The sequence below is a fragment of the Enoplosus armatus genome, chromosome 5 (genome assembly GCF_043641665.1).
Source record: "Enoplosus armatus isolate fEnoArm2 chromosome 5, fEnoArm2.hap1, whole genome shotgun sequence".
NCBI classification, from domain to species: Eukaryota; Metazoa; Chordata; class Actinopteri; order Centrarchiformes; family Enoplosidae; genus Enoplosus; species Enoplosus armatus.
Window position 1 is genome coordinate 7,796,998 of NC_092184.1, and position 22,629 is coordinate 7,819,626.

The 22,629-nt window shown below is 39.8% G+C and overlaps 2 protein-coding genes and 2 non-coding genes across 4 annotated transcripts in view; 2 read left to right on the plus strand and 2 right to left on the minus strand.

Moving 5' to 3' along the window:
• Window positions 1–541: 541 nt before the first annotated feature.
• Window positions 542–6,004, minus strand: nek3 (NIMA related kinase 3). Its single transcript, XM_070906217.1, has 13 exons — window positions 5,888–6,004; window positions 5,466–5,559; window positions 5,283–5,380; window positions 5,098–5,181; window positions 4,658–4,725; window positions 4,461–4,547; window positions 3,365–3,419; window positions 2,926–3,126; window positions 2,529–2,643; window positions 1,887–2,054; window positions 1,650–1,781; window positions 1,407–1,524; window positions 542–844 (listed from the first exon to the last, which is right to left on the minus strand). Exons 1-13 carry the CDS (start codon window positions 6,002–6,004, stop codon window positions 772–774), a joined length of 1,410 nt encoding a protein of 469 aa, XP_070762318.1. The 3' UTR covers window positions 542–771.
• A 908-nt stretch (window positions 6,005–6,912) lies between these two features.
• On the plus strand, window positions 6,913–6,985 carry trnak-uuu (transfer RNA lysine (anticodon UUU)). The gene has a single exon. It is a non-coding gene; the product is annotated as a tRNA-Lys (tRNA).
• Window positions 6,986–7,692: 707 nt separating this feature from the next.
• Window positions 7,693–7,765, plus strand: trnak-uuu (transfer RNA lysine (anticodon UUU)). The gene has a single exon. It is a non-coding gene; the product is annotated as a tRNA-Lys (tRNA).
• A 9,697-nt stretch (window positions 7,766–17,462) lies between these two features.
• The window catches only part of LOC139285679 (LHFPL tetraspan subfamily member 6 protein), a 41,345-nt gene continuing 36,178 nt past the window's right edge, over window positions 17,463–22,629 (minus strand). The window contains exons 3-4 of the mRNA XM_070906295.1: window positions 21,758–21,856; window positions 17,463–18,223 (exon numbers count right to left, since the gene is read on the minus strand). Coding sequence (XP_070762396.1) covers window positions 18,105–18,223; window positions 21,758–21,856 — 218 coding nt within the window. The 3' untranslated portion in view covers window positions 17,463–18,104. The remainder of the gene's footprint in view (window positions 18,224–21,757; window positions 21,857–22,629) is intronic.

The following is a 22,629-nucleotide window of genomic DNA, read 5'->3' on the forward strand; positions in this document are numbered from 1 at the left end:
TTCAACAAAGCTTTAATTATATCTGAACCACAATCTAGCTTTTCTCATTCCTAACCATTACAGAAGGTTCACATCAGTGATCTCAACTCCACCTAGTGGTACATAATCAACCTTTACTGTAGGACAGACAGGCACTGTCATCTCTCTGTGTCTGCACCATTGTGATCACAGCAAATTAAAAATAACAGCTACAGAGTCCACATGTATGGTTTGTTCGTGTCTCACCTAGAGAATAAAAGACAAAGAATACCAATGACTGAACATGTTTAGTCTACTTTTGATATTGCAGAGGAAATAGACAGGCGGGCTCAAAATGGAGTGACCCCATGGAGACCCAGCTGCTCTGAGTATAATATTTCCTGCTTCCCCGACAAGCCAAACAGGAGCTTCCAGATGGCCTCCATCTACTGGGAATGTAATCACTGGTAACCTGAACAGTACACAGGAGATGTTCAAATCAAATGAGACCGAGCACACACACACACACACACACACACACACATAAAACATCTTCATGTAAAAAAGGTTTTATGACAACAAGTTGAACAATATTAATCTCAAATGTAGTGTTTTGTTGCAGCAGTGTGATCAAGTTCACTAAAACATACAATATAAAAAACCTACTGTCTCACTGTCTGAGCTTTACTGGGTTTTTGTAAAACTTGGACATAAGATTAGTCCAAAATTTGTCCAATACCTGGTCTTCATCACACGACTTTTAGTTAGTGTCAGTGTAAAGCTTAATAATGGCAGCCTTGTGATTGTGTAGGCTCAGAGGGAATATTCTGAACACATTTTCTCAACTTCATCTATCCAGCCACATGGAGATTCTTCCTCAAAGTCTCTGTGAAGAGAGGACCAACAGTACAATACATTTTAACTTTGCTTTCATATTAGAGGTCACATATACAAATTATACAGAAACAATACATTCCATACATTCAACAGAGATTCATACAACACGCTTACACATTCATTTTAATGTGAATAATGTTTATTATGCCAGGTGCTATGATTTCTGTTTTGTTATAATTTGCTTTACAGCCCATACTCTTTGCTTTGGACCCTCAAAAAAGTGAGTTACAAAACAGTATTATTATTATTTTTTTTTTTGTTAAGAAGAAGAAAATTTGAGTATCATATCATTCCCGCCCCATACACATTTTGTCATTAGCCCTTAGCGTCTTTACAAGATATGTACATACAGGGCTACACCGTGCAAAACCAGTGCTAATGACCTAAAACTCTATTACGGACTTCATCAGGATGTCCGAATAAAACCGGAAAGCTGCAGGTATTTCCCTTTTTGTCCTGCTGATATACTGTGTGACCCGTCAGATTAGATAAAATATGCTCTTCCTTGGTAATATAAAAGTTAAATGCAGCAATAAGTCAGGGTTACTCACGTGTCCTCGTCATCAGAGCGAGGCAGCAGCCGGTCTTCATCTACGGCCACTTCCGGCTCAGGGCCGTCAGTGTCGTCACCCTGCGGCTGGGAGAGGGGTCCCACCAGAGGGTCGTCGCCTGAATATGGAAACCACAACACCACAGAGGACCATGGATATTGTCCACTACACTGACTCATTTAACAAAAACGTCCACATTAGGTTAATTGTGTGCTACAGCAAAGTATTCAGATATCAACGAACCTCCTCTGTTGATTAAAAAGGTGCTGAAGGCTCTACTCAGCTGGGCCTTCTCCAACAGGCTCAGAAGCCTCTCAGGAGGACCCCTCTCCCATCGTCTCCTCTGCCTCCTCTCCTCTGGCTCCTCCGACACATCTGGAAAAACAAGGATGAAACCGACACACTCTGATACTGTATTTCATTCTCCACACTTTGAATTTTGTACGAATGAGGAAGCAAAAACTGCTACTGTCATCATACTTCCATGAGCAGAGCCTGTGAGGGTCTGGCCGGTTGACGCCATGCTGTCAGATGAGACGAGGCTGGCATTGGCCAACATCTGCAGCACAGAGTCCGACGGCTCAGCAGCCCACTGCTTTCGAGGACCCGGCTCTCTGCTTTTACAGTGGGCCTCAGGTGACTCCACGCCTGAGGTAAATGGTGACATAGGATTCATTCATTTGTTATATTTATTGTTTTCTAATCTTTAGAGGGTGCATGCACGAAAACCCAAAGAGCAAGAAGGGAAAACATTAAACAATAATAATCAAAAACAAAGGAAAATGTAGAAGATTTGGGAACCTCTCTTTCTTCAAGCAATGTTCTAGCAGAGAGCAATGAAGAGGTACTCATGGTCATAAACAGCTGTTTCATTTTCAACAACAATCATCTTTATTTGTACTTTTAGTGCCTGTTCCTCCTTCCTTTATTTTTCTTATAAATAAAAGAAAATACCTGAAAGTATCATAGAAACATCTCCGATGACACATGTATGGCTGTGTTGAGTAGCTTATCAAAACTTTCATTGTGTTTTATATAGTCTGAAGGAAAGGAATAAAAAAATATAACACAGTGATGTGGTTCTCCCAGAATATATGATGGCATTGTTAACTTTGACTCCACCTTCAAATGTTGATGTTTTAATTAAACTCCTTTCTCCCAGAAGATTAGCCACCTTCGTTCCCTCCTCTCTGTTCCATCGACCCGCACGCCTCCCCTGTTCCTCCGTCTCTATCGCCTGTAAGAGATTCAAAGCAATGCAGTAAATCAAACACATAACACGGGCTCCGCGGCCATCTGAACTAACAGCAGCTTGTCAAAGGTCAGATTCCACATAAGGTCACCACAGCTAGGGAAGTTGCATAAGAGTTTAAATTCTCACTTTGACACCATGTTGTGACAGTATGTTGTTATGATGGATGGGCAGCCATAAAATCCCTTCAGGTTCAACTGCTTGAGTGACTGTCACCCTGCAGGAAGCTCAACCTTTTAAGTGCCCAGGTGGCGACTGTGTTTTTACCTGGGAGGGTAGATGTGTACGCAGGAGTCTGGAAACCCGATGAGAGGTCAGGATGGTGCGCAGGGACGGCCTGTCTTTTGGGTTTGTTTTAAACATCTGCTTGACCAAATACTGCAGGTCGTAGGGCAGGTGACTGGGGAGGGGAGGGTACGCACCCCGACACACCTTAAGAATGAGGCTCTTCCAGCTGGATGCCTGGAACTGGACACAAGAACGAGGTGTGAGGATCTGCGGGCCAACAAACCACGCCGCTACATCTGAGCCACAAAAAATACACAGCAGCTAATCTAACTCAGCTGAAGACACTGGGCCTCCATCATTCCACAATGCGCAGTAAAGAGACAGCAGAACTGTTTTATACAATGATTCATTGACAATATTTGGAGAGAGGCCCACAGTCAAACCCGTGCTACACAGAGAGAGGAGGGAGGGTAAATACCGGGTGTCGCAGGGTGCAGAGCTCGTAGAGAACGCAGCCCAGAGACCACACATCACTGCAGAACACACAGACATAGAGATGGTTATTCATTCACACCAGACATTCGTCATGTACTGGCACAGTCGAAAAGATACAAGACTGGTAAGCCCACGCATGAGTTACATAACCACTGCTGAGCTGAGAACTGCTCACAGACTGTTTTGAAAACTCCTCTTTGTTGGTGCATTTATTAGCACATCCAAGACTGTCTAATGAAAATCACTGTGCGTTCACAAGCTAAGTTGATGGAAAATCAAGCCTGGAATTGAACCTCAAAGCAAACATGGACATTTAGATAAGACCATGGGATTTGTTTGTAGTTCACTGAAGTAAACAATCTGTTTGGCCAATGACAGTCACATCTCAGATATCAGAATTTCACTTTAAAGTACTAATGAGGGGGTTTTGAAAACTGTTTGTGCGCTTAACTGTGCAATAATAATGTGAACAAAACAGAGCATATGCAGCATTTCTGTATGTTCTATACATTTGAGCAACGTGGTACACAGTCTGTATACCTCCAAAGTAATATTCAAAATAGATACATTACATATTGTATCTACTATGTCACGTCTGGAATATCATAGAATACAATTTGTATCCTGTTCCTGTGTATCTCTGGCCTGTTGTGATGTAACTTTCCCTCATGGGGATAAATATTGTACTGGTCACTCCGTCCAAGGGTTCATGTACATAACATTCATTATGTGCACATTATGTAGATATCTTATAAGCAGATGTATGGTAAATATAAATATACTGATGTGTACAGTCTTCCTCAATGCACCTACATAGGCCTGGACACTGTCTGTATATCTGTATGTCCCCCTGTAGCACATTTTAGATTTTTATGATCTCTTATGTTATTCTTCTATATTTTGGAGGTATACATTCTTTGCTTTATCCAATTAATGCCTCTTGTTGCACTGATCCAATTTCCCCACATGAACATTGATCCAAAGTCATTAAGGTTTCACTTTATGTACATTTGATCTTATATATGTATATATATATCATATAAAATGGAAGAACCAGCCAAACAAACATGATAACATACCTCTTATTGTTGTATGGTGCGTTGTCCCAGATTTCTGGAGCCACATAATAAGGTGTCCCAACATATGTGTGAGCGTAGGCCTTTGAGCTGCACAACAATTACAAAGGAAAAAAGTGACAGTAACAGCAGCAAATCAAGTGCTGAGTATTAACTGAAAAAAAGGAAAGCTTTAACATGTTGCCTTTCTCTTTCTGTACCTGTTCAGAATACACGCTGAGCCAAAGTCCCCGAGCTTGATTGTCCCATTATCTGTCAGGAAAATGTTCTGGGTACGGAAATGAAAAAGAAGTGATGACTTAACATGAAGCAAAAATAAGAGCAGCCATCCGTGGCAAAATGATGATATTATGCGTTAGCGGGAGATAATGTTGAGATCTTATCTCGATCAGCAATTTAATCATTGCTCATTTCACTCCACAGCGCTCACACTGATGAGATTCTATCAACATGCATCCAACCAATAAACTAAATTATCAGTTTCTTGTTCAGATTCAGAGAGCAAGCATAAAGAAAATCTGATCCGAGTTCATAATGGCTGTTTTATGTACAACAACAAATTTAACAAATTTTAGACACAACATAAAATATATTAACATGTATACTGCTTATAAACTGTAATGTTTAGAGACTACTGTACCTTGGACTTCAGATCTCTGTGCAAAACCCGTTTATCATGGATATGCTGTGCGGCAGAACACATTTGCGCAAACCACCTCAAGATCTGGAGGAAAAAAAAAAAGATTTCAAGAAACAAAATTTAAAAAGGGGAACAAAAACAGTAACATAAAGGTGTGAGAATAGTTGCAGTTAGTCGAGGCCTACATCATCAATACAGAAGTGCTTCGTTTTCTGTTGCCGGATCCTCTGGAGCAGGTCTCCTCCATTGCAGTATTCCATAACGATACACAGGAGGTCATCAGCTGAACAAACACAATCAGCTGTATGTCGGGAGAGTCCAAAATGTCTTGTAATAGCTTTGAAAGGGAGCGTTACATGTGTGAATACCTTCAAAAGCCTCCCTGAAGGCCACAATGTTCGGATGTTTCATTCTGGACAGCAGGGCGGCTTCCCTCCTCGAATTCTCCAATTTGGACTGATTCTATAAAAATGCAAATACGAGCATGAACACATTCTCTATTATGCGAAACAAACAGCCTCCACGTCTCCGTGTAGGCAAACAATCTGGTGGGTTATTAACAGCACAGTGCGAAATTTCCATATCCGACCCCAGGCTGTAAGGCAGTATCCCTGGCCTGGATTCGAATATGGTATGCAGCAGTGTAGTTTACAGGGTGGTGCGAGTCATACATCTCTTCATGTTTAATTCACTATTAGTAATATGGTTGCTGCATTGACCCGTTCCACTACTCAGGTGAGGATAAAGCTTCAGTATGTACAGTTACATCACTACCTTCGTTTGCACATACCTTTGGCAGCTGGATTTCCTTGAGCACATACTTCTCCTGACTGCTTTTACACCAGACTAACAAAGCACGACCGAAAGACCCTTCACCGATGACTCTCTGGAGTGAGTATCTCTCCATGAAGCTCCTTTATAAACCACAAAGAGTGACCACCAACTAATGTAGCGGACTGGGCCGGTGGAGGCGGCACTTTAATGTAAGATGCTTTTGTGTTAGTCTTTAGATATTTACAAGGTGTATTAAAAGCCTAATGCACACAACAACAAAAAATCATCTACCTGGACTCGTGCTGTTTGTTTGGCCGCTACTTCCTTATTATTGTCTGACGTAGAGCGACGCACACCTGTACCGCGCGGTGTTGTCGCCAGATGGCGGTAGATCATAATCTCTAAATCCTACATTGAGACTCATAGACGTTATCTACAACGACCATAAAAATTATACTAATTAATTAATTAATTAATTAATCATTTGTCCCAGTAGTGTAATGGTTTCAGATTGAGGTATTCTGTTTTTTTGCTTATATAATACGCTTTCACCGTTCCGTCTTTTATTTTATGCATGTGTATTTTAATCCATTATGTAATGTTATTATGTCTACACTGTAGGCTCTGTTCATAATGTTGCTGCATGGCAGTCTTTCCTGTTCAAAAGATTACATTATAATTATAAAAGTAAGAGTTTGGACAGACCAGTACGGGTCCCGGACCTAATCCACTGACAGAGAAAGTGACCTACTAAATCTGCCGAGGAGTTGATCTTGACGTTACATACGAGATGCTTTTTCTGACATAACTACTGATCACCATAGACCGTGAGACTGTGCTAATCAATCAAGTATGAGTGGGGGGAATATGAGTCCAAGGTAAAATGTTGGCCATGAACGAAAAGTAATGCGCGACACAGGTCTGGAGATAAAATGTGTCCTTTCATGCCTCTGCAGAAAAAAATAACCTAATAAGTAATATTCTCTTGGTTCGATATACCACGTGATTTAACTAGGAAACCCACGTGACCATGAACTCAGAGCCCGGATAGCTCAGTCGGTAGAGCATCAGACTTTTAATCTGAGGGTCCAGGGTTCAAGTCCCTGTTCGGGCGGTTGAAGTTTTAAGTAACTTAAACGCTGTGGATTGTAGTTAAACTCCATGCTAAACTGTTCCTCAGTGGTAAGAAACATCCTTCACTTCATAAAAGAAATTGCGGTAGTAACATAATATATCAGTGAAATAGATCTCTAAATTACTTTGACACAAGAATCAATGATTTAAACGACTTAAGTGAACCAAGTCATTCTAACAGGAATTAAACAAGCACTTCTTGTGAATGCTTTAGCCAGTTTACTACAAACTAAGTGTTCTTTACATCACTCCACATTTGAAGGAGCTGAAAACACACTGCAGAATCCCCCTAACATCTTCTGCAACATAAACCATACTGGAGTTTTCTGTTTTCAAGTGCTTATATAATACATCTTTGCCATTTTCTCTTTTTTATTGTTTGCATGTGTTTTTTTAATCCATTATGTAATGTTATTATGTCTACACTATAGGCTCTCTTCGTAACGTTGCTGTTTTTTTCTGCCATGTCTGTCTTTCCTGTTCGACTTGTCCAAAAGATTAAAGTGTAATTATGAAAGTTAGAGTTTGGACAATGCGGGTGCGGGTCCCCCACGCGCGCCTCCTGACCTAATCCACTCCCAGAGAAATTGAACAGGTGACTCAGAGAAGAAGAAAAAAATGTATCATGATGATTCAAAGGTACTACATAGCTTTTTTTTACAGAACCCACTCGTGTGCTGCACAAGAGCCCGGATAGCTCAGTCGGTAGAGCATCAGACTTTTAATCTGAGGGTCCAGGGTTCAAGTCCCTGTTCGGGCGGTCAACATTTTAAATAAATTTAATTGGTTTTGATTGAAGAGCACCTTTCAGGTAAAAACATCTTTCAACTTTGTTGCGAGGAAAGTTGAAGTTAAGGAACTCTGTGTCTGTAGTTACTGCAAAAGAAACCCTAAAATGGAACAAAGTTCATCGAGTAAATAAAATAAACCTGAATCTTTCTTTAAATTTAGAAATACGACATATATTTCCAGTTTATAGGGAAATATATGTCCCGGCCCCACAAAAAAAGGACTTACCCCCAAACCCCGCCACCAACACAACAATATATTATATTATTTGTATTATTTTATTACATATAATCTTAAATACAAAAACGTAACTAGAACAAAGAAAAAACAAGATCAATAAATAAAATACAGTATATAAATTGCACATGCTTGAAAAATCCCTGAAGAAAGCAAAAAAAAAGGCAACTCTATGGAGCATAAAAAAAAGAATTTGCACTTGTTGTGTTGCAAACACAAACTAGACTAGGTTGCCTATGGGGGAAATTAGTTGCATGACATGATGCCTCAATTCTAATAGTTGCTAGTTCAGCAAAACTAAATACCAAATACAGTCGTCTTCTGTGGCCTAGCAACATATTAGCAAGAGGCTAATAAATAGCCTATAGCCTACTGTCACTCACATCACTCATAGAAATCTGCACACCTTTTTCTTTTGCCCGTTTCTCCTCTTCTTCTTTTCTTCTTTTTCTAAACTGGGCACCTGATGACTTCTTTGGTCTTTTACTTTGATCCATGATCTTCATTTAAGACTCGACATCATAACATGACCTTTCGCATTACCTTTTGCCAACACCGTCAGTTCACCCGTCAATCAACCGGAGTCCGGAGTCACGTGACGTAAACAAATTTACGTAGATGATTTTTTTTTTTTTTTTACATTTTTCACATAACCCAATCAATTACGTGTAGGCATATGGGTCTATGTTAATTATGAAATACAATTTATTTGGAAGCAGTTTGTGTTGTGTGGCCTGGCATCAGTCTAGCATTTTTTTTTGTTTTGTTTTTTTGAGACTCACATAGATTGCGCCCTGGGCGGTCGCCCACATTGCCCATAGCAAAAACCGGCCCTGGCACTATGACAATAGTGGACGGATCAGTAAAGTTTATCGTTATAACAAGATACTTTTCACATTATTTCGACATACAATTGTACAATCACGTTATAACAAGAAACTCTTCTCATTATAACAATATAGTATTTATCACGTTTTAACATGAAACGTTTCACGTTATAACGTGATAACCTATATTGTTATGTGTGAAATGTGAATGTGAAAGTGTATGTGTTTTGTCATTAAAAGTTGTTGAAGTAGTTGATATTTGAAAACACACTGGTGTGGTCCTTTAATGTCTAGCAGAAGCCCCCTAACATCTTGCGCAGCATAAACCAAGTGCTCCATTACCATAATGGTTACATAGTGGGTCCGAATGTCTAATATTTGCCTCATTACCTCCTGTCTTTTGCTCTTTGGCAGTGCTCCGGTTGAACCTATCAACAGAAGGAAAATAAAGGCAATAATGAGGTAAATATTGGGCAGTGGGCAACATTTTGTCTACAGCTCCTGGATTATGTTGCACAAGCTGTTTGGGGAAATGCAATGGACAATTTTTGCTTTTCTTGGAGCTCTAAAAAGATGTCTCGATTAACTTCATTTGGGAAGAAGCCCTGCACAAACCTCAGTAGAGCTTCTTCTGACAAATGAGTGATGACTGTATTTTCAGAAAGGTTGGGTGAACTACTCCTTAAGACAAGACTGCAATGAGCTCTTCACATTATAGAATTTAATACCAATGTAGAGCTAAATCAGAAAGTGGGTCAACTCGCCTCCAGCTGGTGATTTTCATAAGGTAAAATCACAAGTACAGAGACAAATAAAACATATTTAAAAATATAAAAAATATTTTGTTAATGAAAAGACCTTCATACAGTTTGATTTTACATGTTCCCGTATTTAAGGATCAGCAAACCCTGTGCTACAAATGAAACCTGAATAAACTGAGAGTGAAGGCATGTTCTGTGTCTGGTATCTAAACTATCATGTCACGTTTTGAACCCCCAATAGCAGCTGGGCCCTTGATGGTGTTCGGCTGTTAGTTTGAGTCCGCTCTGCTCAGTTCATAAGTGAGGATCCTTCGCCTGGCCAACTATCTAATCATTAATTAGAGAGCTTATATGAAAGAAAATATGTCATTTGTGAGATGACAGGGGTGAGATGAAGATCGTGTTTCTACAAGAATGGGCATTGCTGTAGGTGTTTGTGGTGGTGAGAGACCATTAAAATGCAGATTCACAACATATGGTATCAGTCAGATGCTGTGACACTTCTCTAGTTTGTGCTGCTTCAAAAATGACAAATGACTGACATGAAGCAGCTGTGGGGCAATATGAATTCAAACTGAATGACATTAAGAGCCTCTAGTGTAGAGGTTTCTCAATCCTGGGGTCGGGCCCCTATGTGGGTCATTGAGATTTCTAAGACTTATTCATTGATATTCGGTTGAATTAAGCCAGTTTTAAAGACACCATCACTTCTATATAATACATTCAGGACTTCAATCATGTTCTTGAAAGTATGCCTCGTTCACATGGCAACTCGGTAACTCTCAAACTCCAGGGGCCATGAGATGTGAGGGACCAAAGAACAGGGTCAAGGGCCAAAGGAGAAACTTTCTGTGATGTCAAAATGTTTCCACAGAACATTTCCCAAGTCATAAAATCTGTCATTTTTAAGCTTCATTTTACATTTTTTACGCTTGAGGATAACAGTGAAATACATCTCTTCTAACATAACATTGAAGATCTAATTTCTAAGAGAAACTTACATTAAATTAAAAGCCATCAAATGGTCCTTCATGGGGATGGTTGGAAGGCCACTGCCGGAAAAGGAGAATATTTAAATCCAGAGACCAATTAAAAACCAGAAAAAAATATAATACTTAGTAGTTAAATATAAAAAAATAATATGTAGGTTTACAAGATTGCAATATACTGCTACTTATTTCCCAGGTGACATATTTTAGTGTATAAGGAGGCAGTGTTAAATCTTCTAATGTGCGCCCTGTGAGAAATTAGATAATGAAAACAGAAAATGATGAAGAGCAAGAATTTGCCAATGATATAATAAACCGTCTCATAGAGGAAACATTAAAGCTGTAGCCTGATTCCAAACCACTGGATCGCGGCTCACATCTTAAGATTGATCGGCGATTCAAGTAGAAGGAATAAATTAACTGAAACAAAATATGTGTATGTGCTGTATTAAAGACGGACATCAAAGAAACAAAACATTTAATATATTGTGTCGTGTCAGTGAAGCTGCTTTGTGGATGGTGAAGGTCACTTTGTGGGACGCTCCAAAGTTTATCTAAACTTTAAGGTCCATTTGAGCAGCGTGACAGAGGTTTTATCACTGTTCTTAACCCGAGAGTATATGTTGATCCCCAGATAATTATCTTGGATACTGTCACCTTGTCCCTCTTTTTCAGTTCATGGTCTTCAGTGCTGTTTATCTGTTTATCCTTTACAGGCTTTGCAGACAGATCAGGCTGCCTTTTCTTTCTTTCTTCTTTTTTTTTTTTGAAGACAACAGTTACAGTTTACGAATACAGAGGACACCTGCCTGATTTATCATGCACTAACAGGAGGACATCACCATCCTGGTTGTTAGTGGGTGAGAGCTTCTACAGCAGTTTCAGAGAGCTTAACAGCACATATCAGACCTACAGGAAGTGGAAGAAAAAACAATATGATTATCAGTTACCTCATAATGTTCAAGTCAGACAGTAAGTCTGGACCTGTGTGTGGCTGGATGTTGTTGTGTGTGGCTTCTCTTCAAGACGGATCATTTGAGGGATGATGAGGTGAAACGTAATATGTACTGTTTCTCTAACAGTTTACAAAATAGACACGAGTGGGAGAATAAGCCTATAATTTGAACAAATCCGAAACAAAAACTGAAATCAACATGTAAATGCAAGACACACATTTTTGACAGTGTGGAAAGAGAGTTACAACAGTCCTAACAAGATTATATGAAACAATGAATGACTTTCTGGGTTAGCTGAGGATAAAAAAAGATTTTTTCATACCTCGGAAGTACCTTAAAGCTGCATTAATCAAATTTGGCCACTAGGAGGCAGACACACAGCCAGCCTTTACATTACAGCCTGGTATCGGATGTGCCACAACTTACTTTCTGTATTCATGTGATATTTTCTAGGGGTGCCATTCCAGTGACTTGTTACTTCTCAGAGACTTGTGCCGTATTTTGGGACATTTACCACAGGATTGCACCACATGTGGAAAATACCACAGTGGACCGCAGAACCCGTGGTACAGTCCTGTGGTAGAGTCTCCGAGTGCCACAGAAATACCAGAGGAAAATGTCACATGGACACAAAAAGGAGGAAGTTACTTCAGAAACTCAGGGTACCAATCCCGCAGAACATTTAGTATTTTACAACTGGGGACTTTTGAAAGGGTGTTTTGGTCTCCACTGTAAAACATCTAGCTCTGTGAATGATTTTCAACTTCTTTCACCAGCTTGTTAACTTTGTGTTTTAGTGCTGGATAGGCTTCATCACAGCTTGTTTGCAGAGCCTGTGTTGATATTTTCAACATTGCACATTTGATTCAATGTTATTATGAAACATATTGCAGCTTTGAACCCTTCAATTACAGATACATTTTTGACAACGTTGTGGAGTGATCTTCATCTGCAGTTAAACAAAGATTTTTGTGGAGGGCTGTCTTGGTTTAATAAGTCACTAAAATGTAGAATTTCTAAATATCAGTGTCAGTTGGCTCAAATGAACTTGACAAAAACAGCAGTTTAAAGTTAGGTCTATAGTTACTGAGGATTAAGGGATCAAGGCTGGATTCTTAAATAGGAGCTAAACTACTGTTGGCTTGAGACTGGATAAATACTAGTGGCCAGAGAGCTGTTTATGACTGATAAGACGCTGGGATTAACTTTATCAAAGACCTCCTGGAAGAGCTCAGCCAGGACAACTTTTTGGGGACAGGTGATGCACTTCATATGACTAACACCTCTTTAAAAACATGACAGTAAAATATGTTTAAAACTATTTGAAACAGCATTATAACAGCAGCAGTTTTGGAATCCATTGCTCACGAACCTTTGGTGAAGGATGAAAGAAACAGCATGTTTCTCCTGGGAGGCTTCTGTACTGCAGAGGGTTGATAGCAGTTGTTGATTACACTCAACAGTACCTCAGTGTTGTGACAATTTTTAGATAGGAGCTCAGAGAATGCTGCTGTTGCATCTTCTCTGCATATATCTCACATTACAGTATCTTCCATAGGGATGTGAAATACTCGCACTCTGTTGGTTGTCTGTTATGTTCGACCTCTATAGGGTTTGTGTTCCCTGAGTAAGGAGAAGACTGTGAATTTTGATTTTTTTTACTTTAAATAGTGCCACAGAACTCCATTCAGGTACTCCATTCAGCATTGAATGGAAACTGTGTCATCTCTGCAAGCTTTGACAAGCTCACAATGTTTTTTCTTTCTTTGAGACTGTGCCCAGAGGTATGATTTCAGTTCGCTGGAAATTTGTGAGGCGGTTCTTTTGGTCTTTAGGACCTATAAAGTTGCTGTAGCCAGGTCTCACCCGAGCTTGGAAAAATGATGCTGCTCCCTGAGTGTGAACTTTAACTGAAGTAGCTTGAAAGGCGATGCAGCCTGCATCCTACAGCTTTTCATTGATGTTAACTGCACACAAGGAACACATCTGTGGGAGGATACCAAAGCTTTTTTCACTCCTGTTTCTTTCCTCCCATCCCTCAGTGCCACTCTTCTCTTACCAGGAACTAACTCTGAGGAGATGATGGAATGAAGTGGTACAGAGGAGGAGTGAGGGAACGTGGAGGCCATTTGGGATTTGGATGTCTGTTACTTCTCCTTCATGAAAATGTGCCATTTGTTATTAATGAAGTGGTCCAGAAATATAGCCCACAGGTTTACTTCATTACTGATGTCAGAGGAGGTGGGTTGAATTTGCTTTTGAAAGTAAACAGAAAACAGCTACTGAGACATCTAATTGGGTGTGGCCAGATGTGCAACATGCTCAACACAGAAGTATGTCTCTCTTATGTCCTGTGTGATTTTAAATTAATGATAAATGATTATAAAATAGGTGTAAGTATGTTGGATAACCTTTCAGGCCCCATATTAAACCCATACAGGTGATTTTAATTATTCTGGCTGATTACACCTGTGTGAGCATGTGCAGACTACGCTTGATTGACATCTCACAGACTGTCTTGTTAGGGTGGGACAAATGACACCTTCATCATATGCCTTTTCTTCCACATTAGACAGTTTGACATGTCACAGTAGTACAAGCACAGGTGTAAATAATAAAACGAATGATGGCTGAATTCCATTTGGTTTCAGGGTCCTGGTATTGTGCATGCTCTCTCACTTACTGGGACACTTGAATAGAACTGAGCCATCGTTATTGTTATCAATATCACCTTTGCTTTTCCTACTATGACAAATCAAAATGTCTGCTGTGTGTAAAAAGGCCTTTGCTGGAGTCCAGTGACTTCATGTAATTCCCAGCATAGCTCTGCCTACTTTGAACCTGAGCAGAGGTGTGTAATCAGCCAGAAATAGAAATGCCTATGTGGGTGTGTGTGGCCTTTAAAAGGTAAACAGTGGCACTATCAATATTGAAGAGACTCTGGCATTTTTTCCTACTCAAATATGCCCTCTCAGTATGTGGATTAACTTTTCCGAGTTCAAACAAACTGCTAATTTAGAAGCCCTGCTTACCGCAGCCTCTCTGTATTCTTGTATGTGAACCAATGAACCCAGAGTTGTAATCCGTATACCCCTGTCTGTGAGCTTTGAGTAACAGCCTCTGATCCTCTTTGCTGATGCAGTTTGTCTGGTGTATGTTATCATGAATTCCCTTTATTTCCCTGTCCATATGAAGACCATAATTGTCTCTGAAAGCAGACATACACAGTTAATTGGAAGTTCCTCTAAGTACAGCAGGGATTTGTTCACAGTAGGAAACAAAGAAGAAAATATGTGGGATGGATTTTTTTCTAAATCAGTAAGATTTTGGCCTAAACAACTCCACTGTCTGGGCACCCTGATTGTTTGCATTCTGGTTGATGTGAAACACCTGTGTAACTGTCTTAGTTATTGTGCTGCAGATACTTTCGTATTTGTAGTTCTGCTTTTTCATGTTATTATTATTTACTCCATTGCCAGTAGATTCACCTATGCACAACAAAACAACTGCTGCTGAGGGGTGACGAGGGTGACAGACCACTATTTTGCCATACAGGTTCTGTATGATTGCAGTCATGGCTCACTATCTCGCTATCCTGCAGCAATATCAATTATGCAATATATTTATGGAGATTGGTGTTATGGTAGCACGAAACCTTTTTTAAGCAGAGTTGCTCTTAAGGGCAGTAATTATCTCGCTATGGTACTGTGGGGGGAAAAATTAATTAGAAAGAATTAATTGATGTAGAAGTATCTAACTTGCTGCCAAGGTTGAACTCTCTAAAGGTGATTCAGTGCTTTTTCCCTTAAACAATCCCCACTGCAACAATATTAAAAAAGACGCTGCAAAATTCAGCATAATTCCCTCAGTGGTATGATTGTGTTTGTTGATTTCGCTTTATTTTCTTCCTCTTGTGGCATTTTCCTTTAAGGTTAGAGAAAATTAACTGAGAAATAAAAAAAGAACATTTACATGTGGGCTACTTTGAGGATCCAGCACAAGCACCCTTGCTAACTTAGAGTTAGCATGGTTGTAGTTGAACAAACTATACTATGGCTCTGTTAAGAGCTAATCCAGATTAGCCTGGATACCAGGCGGATCTGCGAGTTCATGTTTTATATGCGTCTGGCCCCCCTCCTGTTCAGACAGATTTCCATCCGGCCTGATTCACGTCGGGCCAATCACAACCGTTTATCTAATATGGTGCAGGTTTAAGCGCCCCATATTGAGGCATTTTCATAAACAATCAAGATGGCTGCCTCTGATGTGGAACGTATTGAACCCGCTATCGCACCAGAATTAAACGAACGTTACGCAGAAATGGTAAGTGTTGGCTTCTAAAATCATGTCATGCCAAACGTCTGTGTATTATGTTGAACCATATGTCATATGCCATGCCATATGAATTGGATGTTGGAACTAGCTACCTAGCCTAGCAGCCCACTGCTACGTCACATGCTTCGTTGCTCAGATTGGTTGTCGTGTCCAGATGCATTTTGGTCTGCGCCTGTTGGTACCTGCTGGTCTTCCAGAACCATAAATGTTAAAGCAATGAATGAAAGGTGACACCTTTTCAAATAGACAGATAGACAATTTGCATTTGTTTCTTGGTTCTTTACCCATTAATGTGATAATCCACCCAAAATGTATCTTTCTTTGTATCAAACGCTCAAACCCTGTAGATTTCTGCCTCTTGCCCAATACAATGGAGGTGAGTATAAATCAGTGTGTGGTCGTCACAGTATTAAAAAATGATACTTGTGCTCGCAGATAACACCATCTCTGGTCATCTTAAATTCACATCGGTTACCACAGTGGTAGTATTCCTTTTACTCAGCAGCTGATGAGAGCAGCTGTACTTTCGTTACCACACATTTTGCATGTTTTAAGACAATCAGCCGCCTACGAGTATACGACCTCAGATTGCATGGTGCACTCCCTGTCAGTGTCAAGTACGGGTACTGATATAAAGGAGAGAACACTCCAACTTGACCCCAATGTGTCAGCCTCTGCTGATGAGGCATCTGGTTGACACTTTGTAACAATCGTTGGTGATATCAATCAGCACTGCAGATCAGAGAGAGAGCCGAATGCAGAGGAGCCATGCTAACATATTAAACAGAGCGAGTGCTGAGAGAGATTTCTCAAGTGAGGATGGAGAGGAGGAGGAGGAGGAGGAGGAGGGGGAGGGGGGTTGCCATTATCTGGGGGATGCCGAGCATTGTGAGAAAATGGGCATGCTAATGAGGGCCAAATACATGGAGAACAGCTGCATTGTAAATGAGCTGACTTTGTACACTTGGGTTTGGATGAATCTCTGAAGTGTTGTTTGTTAATCAAAGGAGGAAAAACGGCGAGGAACAAATAACTAAAAATAGTAACTGAAAAGCAGGGTGCAGCTCGCGCCTCTGATGTCACATACAGCTGTGGTAATTGCTATGAAAAGGTTACCATTATTGTTATTCACACTATGTAGGTAGGTTGAGGAACTATGAGACACCCTTTGACATTAAGCTGATGGATGCATGGCTACTCAGTGTCCCAGCGTATGATTGCATCTCAGGCTTTGTCTGTAAGACGAGGAAGCTTTGAAGCTGAGTAACCTGATCAAAAGGCAAATAATCTGACTAGAGGTCACGGGATTTACCTCATCAATAACAGGGAAACGTTAAATTCACAGCACTGCCCGTCCTTATCCTCTTTATCGATTGTGGGGAAAAAAAGGACTCCCACATGTAGTGAACACTACTGAGATCAAGAGGTCATGGGAAAAGCTTTTTAGGAATGTGAGTGGAGGCCTGTTCAGTTCACCTCGGGGCGTGCTCTGTGACTGAAATAACATTCTCAATCCAGAATTTCAATAAACATTTATTTACAAAACAAAAATAATGACGAAGAATAATTTGAAGAGTGAATACAAAACATGTGTGCTATTATGATAAAATACATTATCATACACAACGTATATATATTTTATGAATGTGTTAAATAAACTATGCTCCGATTTTTGGAATCTGAAAAGGCTGAGTTGAGGAAGCAGGCAGCCAGTGTTGGATTGCTTTACGTTATAGGGATTATTGCATTTCGGTTTGTGTTTAAGGCAAGGATGAGACATGAAGAGGAGACAGAAACACTTCACGTAACAATGAAGCAATATTACTTTTCTCTTCATCACAGGGCACACTATCACATAAACATCAATGACTGAAGAGGAGGAAGACAAAAAAACAGAGAATACTCTTTTCGTTAAAGAAATAGTCATGTGACAATTTTACAAATAGCATTGGTCCATACATTTTTCATTTACGAACAGCTTTTAAGAGAAGAACCAGTTTTCAAAGCCATGTGTGTGTGCTGCATTATGAAACAGTCCCTGCAGTTGTCAGATGAGTAGTGTCCCATGATGTGCAGAGCACCATAATGACTTGGTGTCTTTGGTGCCTGATGTGCTGTACTGGTGTGAGTCCACAGTCAAGAGTCCTCTCCCTTTCGTCGTGCCGCCTGAGGTCTCCGCCTGTCCCCGTCTCTCTGATGCTCTCTTCAGTACGGGTACTGCTTCTGCTTCTTCCCCGCGAAACAGGACAGCCAGGTGCACAGCAGCATGGCAGCCGCCGCCCCTGCCCCTGTGCAGTAATACGCCCAGCCGATCTGGCAGGAACCTGCAGAGGAAAGCAGACGGTTTCAGAATGATATTTTTTCACGCTGTCTGTCAGCAGGATATCTCCACAAAACACATGAATGGATTTCAGTGAAATTTGGACAGACAAGCCGTTGGCCAGGGAACAACTGATTTGATTTTGATTTAACCAGAATGTCTAAGTGTTAGAAGAGACCCAAACTGTTTACTCCACATTCATAGAGCCTTCACATCACTTCTACATCTTCTATAGAAGAACTCAAGTTTAAAACTGTTTACTGCATTGAGATCAAATAAACTGCTGGAGGATAAAAAATTGTCTCTATTCAAGTCCTGTATCTGTAATGTTTATATTTAAGTGATTAAAGACTGATTTTACCCTGTACTCTTTTTGTTGTTTCTGATGTCACTATAAGTTATATACGATGGTATAATCTCTACTGTTATTGTCCTGTGTACACATAGAGCCCGTCCAAAAGAGCTAAAACTCTCACTGGACCATGGTGTATAAATGAATAAGGAAGGATGATCCAGGTGTGTCCACCATTACACATGCATGTGGTCATAAGAAGGTTCTTTCACGATTCCATGATGTTAAGTGTTTGTTTGCAGAATTAAAGAACCAATTTAATTTGGAAACTAGAGTGCTAGGAACAGTGTTTCTGGCCATAGCAGCATGTTGTAGGAATATTCATGGAAGTTTGATCTTCTAGTTGTATCTGCACTTTGTATTAATGAGCAAGACTGGAATGTAGTCAGGATTGTGAAGGTTACAGCCAACTGATAATATAAGTTTTAGGTCAACTGTGTCTCATTTAAAATACATGTGTTCATTTGAAACACATAATCTATTTGTGTGAACTGTACCATAAGAACACTGCACGCTCTATTCTTGCCTTACATCCAACGTTTTACACTTTAGTGTTAAGAGCAAAAAATGTTGTGAACTACTTAACATTTTTGTTGAAGCCACAACATTTCCCTTCCTCTTGTGAAAAAGAGTTAGCACTGTTAAAACAAATGCACTGAACATAGTTTAACTTCATTTGCAAAGAGACAGTCTGGTATGTGGCAAATGCACTCTCACAATACAGACTTTTAGAAAGCACACCCGTGGCGGAAAACGCTGAAACGGAGCCAAAAGCCAGAAGCTTACACAAATTAAAACATAAAGTGCCTCCTTTAGACGCATCTTCTATAATCCTCAGAGGAAATTATGTGCATTATAAAACACAGATATGACCTACATCTGATTCTAAATTTGGAAAATGTTGTGATGACCATCCATACTTCTCATTGTAGACGTCACATTTTGGGAGAATATATTGAATATAGTTATCTAATTACCAGCCGGGTGGGAGGAGGAGGAGTCTCATTAACAAATCATATCAGCTGTCTTCTCACTGTCGAAACCTGATTCAATAGCCAAAACTGAAAATCCTTATTTCTCTGTGTCAGAGTTATACTTGAAAACATTTTTAAATGTGTATGTAGTTTATGTATTAACATTATGTGGGAATATTTCATGACAGGTCGAAGTTATGCATTCAGTCTGTGGACTTCGGAGATAACTTTTTCATATTGAACATACATGCAATTAATGTATCCTGCAGCTACATTCAAAGTTACCTTTGAATTACTAAAGCGCTGTCTGCTCTCTTCATGATTAATGAACGAGTCAATGAAGGAGAGATTCAAAGTACTCATCATTTGCGTGAAATCCATGGTTCTCGTGGGAGAACATCACAGTGCTACCAGGAATGAGGTAAAACGGAAATAATGATGGAGCGGTCGTCATTAACAAGCAAATCTAATATTCCTGAGGCACTGAACAACACACGGATGCAAACACACTTGTTAACAATAATCTATATGTACCAAGAGCCTGTTCTTTCAAAGAGGGGAATCACAGAATTAAAACTTGATATCCAACATAATTACTTCCGCTGACATGGTCCAAAATGTCCATAATGAAGATGATATGTTCAGGAATTTCAATCAGTCAGAATTATATGGACATTGTTTAGATTTAAATGCTGCTAGAACAGTCACATCTATCTTCTGACGCAGAAGCAGTTGTAATCTGTACTGAAAATGTTTAAAATATTTACAAAGTCAACTTGTATTTCTTAACTTCATAACAATAGAACATACAACACTGTTGCCTTGTTGGTGATGGTTGGGAAGGAAGGCGATGTTGGTTGGTCCCTCAGTGAGTTTGTTCATTTATCCATCCAGAGTAATATATCTACTGACCAGATTGTCATGAAATGTGATATCAGTATTCATTGTCTAGTGGTGCTCTGGTGCCACTGGCAGGTCAAAACCTTCCCCATGAGTAACACTTCATTGATTTGTGGCAAAAACGAATGGTTACATTTCTTGGAAATATGCAGTGGCTATTCATGGTTTGTACCATAATACCATCTCCATATTTGTACACAACAAATACCAAAATCAAATGGGCAGATTGCAATGACTACATTCGTGCTTCCAAAAGGTTGAACTTTTTAATTTTGGACGCAGGTCAAAATGTCAACTTTGAACACAACATATTTCATGGGGTTAGGATGAACCAGGTTGATTTTTGTGACCCTACTGCCTTGTATTTAACAGCTCTCTTGGGATCATTTTTTAAATGTTTTTAGACCCGACACTGGCGAGGCTGTTTATTTTATCTAATACTTTCGTACTATGAAGTGCAATGAAAATCGCACTCTTCCGGGGACACCCGACTAGTTGTTTTGGAACAAGCCACACCTTCTCGCTCAGCTGTTAACAGATATTATAGTAATCCAGTTTAATTAATAAATAGAAGCTCTGTGTTTCTTACTGTGTGAGGAAGAAAGTGGAAAAAAATAGCTTCTTTTAAAAAAAAAAATTAAAAGTAAAGCTCGAGCATGCTGGACATTGATGTAAATTGAAAGAGATAGCAAATTTAAGTGTACCCGGTGCCACCTGATTACATAAGTTATGAGCTCAACAGCTTCATCAAAAAAAAAAAATCAACCTTTGACATTTAATCAAAATATTACGATTACAGCAAATTAATTTCTGTTCTGTGTACATTAAGCCAAAAAATCAAACGCTATTTGATTAGCATCAAATAAAAGAGCAGCTGCAGTATGAATAGCTTTTCCACCTGCCTAGTGTCTGATACAGTAGCATATTACTGCCTGAGATAGTCCTGACAGAGCCAGCAGAATACAGAACACAAACTGGGCTCCTGCTTATTCTCAGCACATATTTATAGCTATAAAACACTTCAGAAATCGACAGCAACTGGAGATTCTGTTGACTTTTTATCATACATTTTAAATACCAAGGGACCGTGTCTCTTCTGTATATGACAGAATGTCAAGGGCCAGATATAAAAGTCTGTTTTCAATTTCTAACTTTTTCATAGATTTATCTGTCCTGGAACCAGAACATTCAGCGAACACAAGACAAATTTACACAGTCAAGCATCAGTGAGTAAGGCTGTAGGTGTGTGTGTGTGTGTGTGTGTGTGTGTGTGTGTGTGTGTGTGTGTGTGTGTGCCTGATAGACGTCTTACCTAGTTGAAACTGATCTGAACTGTTGTTGCAGGTCTGTTGTACTTCCTCGCTGTCCCATCCCAATGGATAGAGTGCGCAGCCAGATCCTATGAGCAGACCTGAGAACAGGAGTGAGAGAAAGAGAGTGTCAGTGATGAAGGAATCGCTACAACTTGGCTGGTCACTGGGGGTTAAAAAAAAAAAAAATCACAAAACATGGCTGGAGGCTGACAAGACACCCACTGCACAAGGACAAGCTCACACCATCAAGGTGTTCGCTCAGCTGCTCGAGGAAAGTCTGCATTGTTTTAGCGAGACCTCGCCTCTGTGGGTTTTAATAATTCAATAATCTTTTCATTAATGAGGAAGAAAAATGCAAAGCAGAGTGTTGTTTTTTTTCTTTGTTGCATTCAGATGTCCAGCAAGGTGAAATGATTTCAAACTCTCACTCATTCTTTGGTTTATGTTTTAATTAAAATGATCAGAAAGACAACGAGTCTCCAATACAGTGATGTGTGTGACCTCTCCCTCTGTGTTTTTTTTTTTCACCTTATCAACCGTTTCCAGCAAATACTGACAGGGAGGCAGCGCTTACCTGTTCCAGCGCTTTTACCTCGGAACAAGCCTCACATCGCTTTGAAAAATGACACGCATAGTGATTTTAACACTTCATCACATTTTTACTGCAACAAAACAAAGCGTCCCTCTGCCAGCAGCTCATAAAACCGCTGCAAATGAACAACTAACATATGCAAATAGCTTGGCAATTTCTCACAGAGGCAACGGCGAAAAAAACTAGCATTTTTGGTACGCAATAATTACTGTAAAACTCTGGAAAATCCTTGAGGGACTGCTTTATGTCAGTGATTAAAGAGACTTATGACTGCGCTTA

Bases quoted from the DNA above. Each gene is read 5' to 3' on its own strand.
- nek3 (XM_070906217.1), bottom strand. From the start codon at position 6,004: ATGGAGAGATACTCACTCCAGAGAGTCATCGGTGAAGGGTCTTTCGGT. The intron at 3,127-3,364 runs GTATTTACCCTC...TCTTGTGTCCAG, and splicing joins TCTGCACCCTGCGACACCCG to TTCCAGGCATCCAGCTGGAA. The intron at 2,055-2,528 runs GTGGAGTCAAAG...CATTTACCTCAG, and splicing joins TAAAACATCAACATTTGAAG to GCGTGGAGTCACCTGAGGCC.